The 9,127-nt window shown below is 31.3% G+C and overlaps 1 protein-coding gene across 1 annotated transcript; it reads left to right on the top strand.

Moving 5' to 3' along the window:
• Positions 1-7,818: 7,818 nt before the first annotated feature.
• Positions 7,819-8,534, top strand: LOC107458281 (probable ribosome biogenesis protein RLP24). Its single transcript, XM_016076488.3, has 3 exons — positions 7,819-7,983; positions 8,072-8,185; positions 8,301-8,534. Exons 1-3 carry the CDS (start codon positions 7,903-7,905, stop codon positions 8,532-8,534), a joined length of 429 nt encoding a protein of 142 aa, XP_015931974.1. The 5' UTR covers positions 7,819-7,902.
• Positions 8,535-9,127: the final 593 nt, after the last annotated feature.

The following is a 9,127-nucleotide window of genomic DNA, read 5'->3' on the forward strand; positions in this document are numbered from 1 at the left end:
CACTGAGAGGATGGGAGGTAGCCACTGACAACGGTGAAACCCTTGCATAAGCTTGCCATGGAAAGGAGTAAGAAGGATTGGATGAAGACAGTAGGAAAGCAGAGAGACGGAAGGGAAGGCATCTTCATGCGCTTATCTGAAGTTCCTACCAATGAATTACATAAGTACCTCTATCTTTATCTTTGTGTTTTATGCGTCTATCACTATATCCATTTGAGTTTGCCTGACTAAGATTTATAAGATGACCATAGCTTGCTTCATACTAACAATCTCCGTGGGATCGACCCTTACTCGCGTAAGGTTTATTACTTGGACGACCCAGTGCACTTGCTGGTTAGTTGTGCGAAGTTGTGTTAATGCCATGGTATTGAACACCAAGTTTTTGGGGTTCATGACCGGGGATTATGAGAATTGTGAAAAGTATTGTTCACAATTTCGCGCACCAGAGACGTCACGGCGGTCTAGGTTCAATGGCAGCACTAGGGTGATGGCAGCCGGCAGCGAGCTTGTGGAGAAAAGGGGCTGGCTTCGATGGTCCTGTGGTTTGCACCGATGGTCCGCAACAGAGAAGCCAAAAAACAAAGAATAAGGAGGAAAGAAGAAAAAGAAAAAAGGAAAGGAGGAGGGCCGTAGGGGGAGGCTTTAGTTTTTTTTTTTAATACAAAACGACGTTGTTTTAATGTTTCGATGAATGAAAAGTGTTTTAGGAATTAGTATGAGTCTCGGAGTGCAAATTCAAAAATGAAATTGAGTAACTATTAATTTCAAGGACCATTTTGAGACTCAAGTGCAACTTCAGGAACCACCGTAAGATTTAACTCCAAAAAAGGTTTAGGTAATTTTGCTAAGGTGAAGTAGGAGAAATGCTAGAGGCGACGTGACCTTTCTAGCATGAATCGCCAGGATGCTGTGTGTTCCGGTTGAGAGTGATGTCAAAGAAGCTGAGTGAAGCTGGTGTGAAGTGTATTTTGTGAAACTCTGGTTTGGACGTGTACAGAAGCACAACGAAAGTGGCACATGAGTTTAATATATTTTGGTCGGCGATAGGTTGTCAGCTGCTCTGACATCAGTTTCTCTTTCCTCCACCGCTAGGACCAGACTCCATAACTTCCTCTAAAGTTCGAAAAACATTATTGTCATATTTGTGACCTTCATTAGCATTATTGATTGAGCTTGATGATGATGAATCTAGGAACTCACCCCATTGGCATTTCACCCGAATTATGCAACCTTAAATTATTATTAACTAAGTGGACGAGCCATCACATGCAGAATGCTAAGATTGAAAAAAGTCATAATAATTAGAATAAAAAAAAGGCAAAAGATTGGTATTTGTTGGCACCTATAAAATAATACGAGAACACGCATACATATAAAATATAAAGTATCTTTTAAATAAATCATAATGATATTTTGATATTTTATTGATATTAAAATATAAATTAATATTTTTAATTATTTTTAATGTCTTATTTTAATTATATAAAGTATTTAAAATATTTTTTTTGTTTTAATAAATAATATTAAACTATTTTTAAATTTATTTTAAGAATATATGTTAAGAATAATATTGTACACGCTGACACGTGATGGTATTTAGGTGTGTCTAAGCGTGTTCAGAAAAGAATTTTTTATTTTTTATTAAGACAGAGTTAAACACAGCAGATATACATATTAGAGAGTGTCGTATTCAAAAAATGTCTGACAACAGACATGATAACTCAACAAAATATCCGTGTTTTATAGGTTGCCACCCATGATGACAATGGGTGTGGTTAAATTCTAGAAAACTGGTGTTTTTTTTTTCTATTTATCTAATTGCTGTATGCTTGCTAATTCTATTTATAGTGATTTAAAAGCAGATTGGGTATGAGATAACAAGTTCAATTTTTAATGTGCATTCTAAATTATTTGCAAATGACCACCACAATAACATGTTTTTTGGTAAAACAAAAGCAATTACATAAATAATTCTTTTCAAATCAGTTGCTCATATGATCCACCGTAATAAAAAACAAAGGATATCACTTATAATTGTTGGCCCAGGCAATAACAAGCCCAACACCTCCTTCCACAACATTATATTTGGGCCATACAAGAAACATATCTTGGCCCGCTACACTGAACGGCTGACACAAAGTTCAGCTCAACCTGTAAAAAAAAAGTAGTTGAAGGCTTAGTTGAGTGGCATAACAAATGCCTCATTAACAACTACATTCAAGTTCAAATCCTATGAAAAAAACACTGTCCAAAAAAAAAAGCTCAGCTCAACAACAATAGCCAATAGCCACGTCTCCTCCATGTCTCCTTAAGAAGTTGCACTTTTTTTTTTAGGTAAATTAAGGTTCCTCCTTTTTGAATACTCGAGTAACCAGTTCACATCCACACAAGACTACATTTTTTCTATGGTGCACCTATGCTTCCACCCACTCGATCAGGTCCATTCACATTTTAATAATATCTCAACGGTACATAGGCGTGGCATTTCGGAATGCCAATAAAGTGACCTCCATACCTGAAATTTTTCCTATCATATTTAGGAGAGGTAACTATTCTAATAAAGATGTGAAAAAATTGTTAAAAAATATGATTTATTTGTTTAACCACATTTTAAATAAAAATAACACTTTTATAACATATAAAAATTAAATTCTATAATTTATCATTCAATATTTAAATAAAATATTTTACATGATAACAATCATAAAATTTTCATTAGAATAACCACCTTGAGAAGAATTTTAAGGGCACTACACTCCATAGACATTTTAATTTATTGTCATGTTAATCTTGTGAGAGTAACGTTATAACTCTATCACACAAACACACAACACACGCCAATTTTATGATTTTTGGAAGGAACAAAATGGAAAGTTGGAAACAAACCAAATGACGCTAGGAAATTAAATAACATGGTAAAAGAAAGAAAAGAGAGAATAGTGATAAATAAATAAAAATGCAAATGTAACCTTCAACTAGACTTGGAATAATTAAAAGATTAAAATAAATAAATAAATAAATAAATAAATAGTAAATAACTAATATAGATGTCACATGTAATTAAATATTCAAATACTTTGACAAAGTACAATAAAATTACAATGGATGCGATTTTAAAATTAAGTTAAACCTTCGAGACCATTTTATAGCGAAAAAAGGCCGAGGACGAAATAAGTTTTCAGCCTCTACGTTAGGGACCAAAATCGTACTTAACCCTGTTTAGGAATTATATTAATCTAAAAAAATAAACTAATTTACACTCTTGTCAAACTTCTACAGTCTATTTAATCTAACATTAGAAACCTAAATTAGGTTTACCTAAACTCTTAAACAACTTCTAATCTAGTTAATCACTACTCTAACTAAGAATTGTTAATCACTATTCCACCGTGCATTTTGTACTTTTGAAATCCTAGCAAAACACTAAACCATTACTCTAACTACCATTCATAGTTTAAAAATCTCAATAGCGCATAGAACAAAATTATAAGACTTAACATCACAAACTATTATTTATATTTTACAGATATTCAATTTCGGAAGCTAACGTCTTTATGGATGGAACTAGTAATATGGGCGACACCGTCTAATCGATAGATACGATTCGGGTCGTCTTCCATTTTTATAGTGTCAATCCTATGGGTTTTTTGCCGCAAATTTTCTCTGGAAGGGGGGAGATTTGGTGAAATGTAATTTGAGCTAGTGGATTTGAATTCTTTATATAGGTATATAAATACTAAATCGAAGCTAGTGGATTCGATTTACCACTAGCTTTCATTCAATGTAAATCGAAGTAAGTCCATTCGATTAACTAGTGCTTAGTTCGAATCCACTCAATTCGAATTACTAGGGAAAAAAATCGTGTGTAATTCGAAGCTAATGGTTTCGATTTAATATAGATGGACTTCAAAATCAACTAAATCGAATCTAGTCTATTCGATCTATTCATAATCCTAGTAGTTCGAATTTGATTTATTCGATTTACCATTGCAATAGCTAAATCGACTTTAATCAATTCAATTTACATAAAAGTGTCTATGAGGACATGCACGTAACGTTTTATGCTTTAGGGGATCCATGTAATTTTGTGATTCAAAGGGTTTATTAATGTGCTTTGCCCTGTATTTAATATTATACATCTTGGTTGGTTGAGTAGGAAAAACCAAAGATTTTTTTATCATTCGAAAAAGAAGCCGTTTTTACCCAATTTTCATTGTATCTTGCATAATCCTAACATTCATACTCTCCTTCTTCACCTTCACAGTCTTATTTTTCATCTTCTCCTTCCTTCACTTCAACTCCAAGATCAAGTCATGGTATAACTGTCATGCGTGTCGCACCTATCTCAACATGTCATGGACCACATACTTTGGTGGACAATGTGGCCATGAAGATGATAGGGCAGAGGAGGAGAGAGATGACGATGACGACGACAACGACATGTCTTAACAAACCAGACTTGCTGTCTAGATTCATGGGATCCATCGAAGACATCAAGTATTTGAGAGACATAGTCATTAGTTTCTTGAGTATGAATTGGTTGAGAACAAGTTGAGAATTTTATTCTTGTGAACATTGAAATTGCAGAGTGTGTATTTTGTAGTTTGAAGTTGCAGTTTAGGGTTATGCAAGATATGATAAAAATTGGAGAACGACGTCATTTCTGAACAGAGGGGTCAGGGACCATTTTATCCCCCGTCAGAATTGTCATGGACCATTTTGTCCTCCGTTAGAGTTGACGGAGCAAAGGATCTAAGTGACTGACGGAATTAATTGTTAAAGACCAATCAGATAATTAATTTTAATTGAAAACTAAAGTTTTTTATTCGAATTTTTTGAGGCCAAAATGAATAAATACTCTTGATAATTTGATCAACTTTAGAAGAAAGAAATTGGTAAAATCCTCATTCTTGATATAAATTAACTAAATCAGTTATCATTTATGAATAATAACACTATTTAAATTTGTGGGTATCTATTTTGTTTCTATTCGACTAAAACAGATAATTATTCAATTTGATGTAAGATGAATTTTTTATAAAAAAATGTTAAATATAATTGGATTATTTTATTGAATTTAGTTTTGTATATTAGCGGGTGACTAAGTCGATAAATTAGTCATATTAAATTACTACCGATAAATTTTTATTTTTGGCAATAAATTTATTAATAATTAAAAAAATAAAAAAATAAATACAAAATATAAAATTGGATTTATCGACAGATATCTAATCTACCAATAAATCCAAGTAGTGAAACGCGGTTTTAATAACACACAATACATTATCATCAAATTTACCCATTGATAAACTTGTCTCAAATTCAAAATACGTACCCTCCCCTAATACCTCTACAATTCATAAACTCATACCTACATCATACCCTTCCCCAAATCAATTACATCCTAACATTTCGAACACCCAAAGATCCATCCAAATCAATTCCCCATCCTATTGAATACTTTACCTGAGTCAACACTAATTAATTTTACAATTTTTCATTAAAAATATTGATTCCTTGACATTGTCATAGATGTTAATTCCTTGACATTGTCATACAATTATATCGAAAAAAACCAATTCGTTCTACTTCGAATGGTGATAGAAACAAACAACTGAAACTTTGTTGACATAATAATGATTGGTTTTACATATGACGTGGAACTTGCTCTTCCATATATACTAGAGCTTTAATATGGTAGGCAGCTTAATATGGTTGAGAATGATTGATAATAAGACAGCCAACCTAAGAATGCAACACCAAAGGGGAAAGGACCATATTATTGTTCATTCACACCGGCAGTATGTACATTAAATCAACTCAAAGGATCGATAAAGGTGGAATCAAAACTAGCAAGTAGCAACCCTCATAGTCATTAGCAAAAGCTGTCACAATGTGTAGTGAACAAATTAAAGCGCGTTCAAAACATAGTTCGCCTGCCAGAGTGCCAGAGGAATTAATACCTTGCATGCTATCTAACAAATTAACAATACAGATTACAGAATACTTTAGCCAACATTCAAACTGCTATCAAAACCACCCAACTCATTCCCAAACACGCCCTTCCCTTCTGCATTCTTCATTCCAATGGAGAACAAGTCAAAAGTTAGGTGAAATTATACTTAGGTTCAATTTGGACAAAAAACTTAATTAAGCTTCTTTTGAAAAAATAGCTTAAACAATAAATTATTATATTAAGAGTAAACACTCAATTCGATTTTTGTCTATTTTTTCGAAGGACAAAGCAATTCCTGTCCCAAAAAAAGTGGACACTTCGATCCTCAACCATTTTACTTTGAAACAATATGATCCTTCTGTTAAAAAATAAGTTAAATAATAATAAAAATTAATTTTGTGGGAGGTTTTATTTATATTTTGTGGAGGTTTTAAACCTCTACAAACTATTAATAAATTTATTTTTGAAAAATTCCTTTACCAATGGTGGTTAAGTGAAGAAAAACTATCAATGAAAATGATGCCACAAAAAAAATAATAATTGTAGTACAAATACTTTTTAAAAGAAAAAAATAACATCGAATAAGAAATAAAAAAGGAGAACTTTAATGTTGATAATATTGGTATTAGTGATGATGAGGGTAGAAGAAATAATGATGATGATAAATCAATAAAAATAATAGAAGTATGAGTAATAATAATGAAAATGAAGAAGGTAGTGGTAGTAGTACGAGTAATTGGTTATATTATTGAAAATAATTCTGTGAAGGTTTAAAATCCCCACAAAATATAAATAAAACTCCACAAAACTAATTTTTATTATTATTTAAATAATTTTTTTAACAGAAGGATTGTATAAAAAGGTTGAGGGTCGAAGTGTCCATTTTTTTTGGACAGGGATCGCTTTGTCCTTCGTGAAAATGGATATGGACCGAATTGGGTGTTTACTCTTATATTAAAAGTAACTTATAAATAAGTTATTTTGTGTTTGAATTTTTAGTTCTAAGTGTTTATTTTATAGAAATGTGATAAAAAATAGTAGTATTATAAGAGAAGTTATTTTTTTAACTTCTTTATAAACTCTTAAATAGCTTCTTAGAAAGCTGCAATTTGGTTTTAAAAATTACACCAGACATTAATATTACTATCTTCATAAGTCAAAAACTCCAAAAAATTACTTTTGAAACTTCTCAAACGGGCTCTTATTCTCTTTCTGGAATTTAAACAATCGATATATGTAATACTTTTTAATATGTAATAAATAAAGAATAATTGATATGATATTAATCATTTTATTTACACACAAAAAATTAATTACTTATATAAAATATATATTAAAAAATAAAATACGTAGTAAAAATAAGTTAAATAACATATATATGAATTGGAGATTGATTTTTGGTATATATATAATATTGTATATAATAACGTTGTACATAATAGAAGTCCATGTAATTTATCTTATAAGTATGTAAAGAGTTAGAGTAAATATCAACAACATTGCTCTTTTATTTTGGACTAATATGTCCTCTTATCTTATTTTATTTGATTTAAATGACAATGTCTAATTTAGTATAATTTAATACATAAAATGAAATGAATTTTTAATGAAAAAATAAAGATAATGAATCATTAAAATTAATTAATTATTTGAATGGCGGATTAGTTTTATTTTAATTTTTATTTCACATTATTTATTTTTTATTTTTCCGTGAAACACATTTCCTTTTTGGCGAGATTCACATTGCTTCTCAGGAATATGAAAAATAGGCCCAACCCGTTTTTTATGGCCCAGATGTCTCATGAATTTTTTGTTGGTTCCGAATTCCAATCCATTGCCCATTTACAAAAACAAAAGGAGAAAGAGCAACTGCCAATTCTGAAGCTGGGAAACCCTAAAACCTAAACCCTTTTCCAGTTGCTGTTCTCTGTAGCAGTGCAGCCACAATGAGATTGGAGAAGTGTTGGTTTTGTTCCTCAACGGTATATCCTGGTCATGGAATCCAGTTCGTTCGTAATGATGCCAAGGTGCAAGTCAAAGTTTCAATTCTATGAATTTCTTATACAATCAATTCACTAGAGAAACCATAAGTTAACTCCTCGTTTTGTTGCGCAGATTTTTCGATTTTGTAGGTCTAAATGCCATAAGAACTTTAAAATGAAGAGGAACCCTCGTAAGGTCAAATGGACCAAGGCATATCGAAGAGTGCATGGAAAGGATATGACACAGGTCAATTATTACTATTTATTATCAAATTTTATCTTTGATCTATTTTTTTATATATCTTGTAATTTATTTATCGTGGTATGCTTAGGGTTTCAGAGTTATTGTGCTATTGTTTCAGGATTCAACGTTTGAATTCGAGAGGAAGCGGAACAAACCTGAGAGATATGACAGGAACCTTGCTGAGAATGTGCTTAAGGCCATTCCTAAGATTGATAAGATCAGAGTCACCAGAGAGGAGAGACACCATAAGAATAGGTCCTTGCTTGAATCTTCTATTATGTATATAGTGTGGATTTGTGGAACCTTGGTTTCTATGGAAAATGTCTTAAATTTTTTTTACTCTAGTCAGTAACGAAAAAACTGAATCAAATGAAACTGTATTAAAGAGCTTCGTAAATGTCCTTAATGTGGTCGTTTGTTGTATGAATTTATAAGTTTTTATAATATTTCAAAAAGCAATTAAAATAATAAATAAAAATATTTATATTTTATTTTATAATAAAAGTAAATATGTCATCATTTTATGCGGTAACTATTTGTTATTGTCTTCTCTTCTTATCCAAACAATGTATAAATAAATAACCTTAATATAAAACTAAAATCCGTTTTTTTTACGATATCTCCTAATCCGAGAGGCCAAGAACTAATCCATTGCATGTAGTAGACGAAATTCAAACTCCTGTCACTTATTTAAATGGACTAATAAACTAATCACTAGACAACTCAACTTGGTTAACTAAAATTCGTTTCTAATAACTATAGATATGTACTCAAAAGTCAAAACTCATTTTTGTAGCCACTAAAGAATATCCTATAGGAAGCGGTTCTCATATGTCAATGTACGGGACAGAATATGATATTTCATTTATCTCTACTCATTGAGATATAATATAAATAATGTGAATGGTCAAGATCTTAGTAATTTGCCTTCAATGTACATGAAAA

This window comes from Arachis duranensis, chromosome 7 (genome assembly GCF_000817695.3).
Source record: "Arachis duranensis cultivar V14167 chromosome 7, aradu.V14167.gnm2.J7QH, whole genome shotgun sequence".
Lineage (NCBI taxonomy): Eukaryota > Viridiplantae > Streptophyta > Magnoliopsida > Fabales > Fabaceae > Arachis > Arachis duranensis.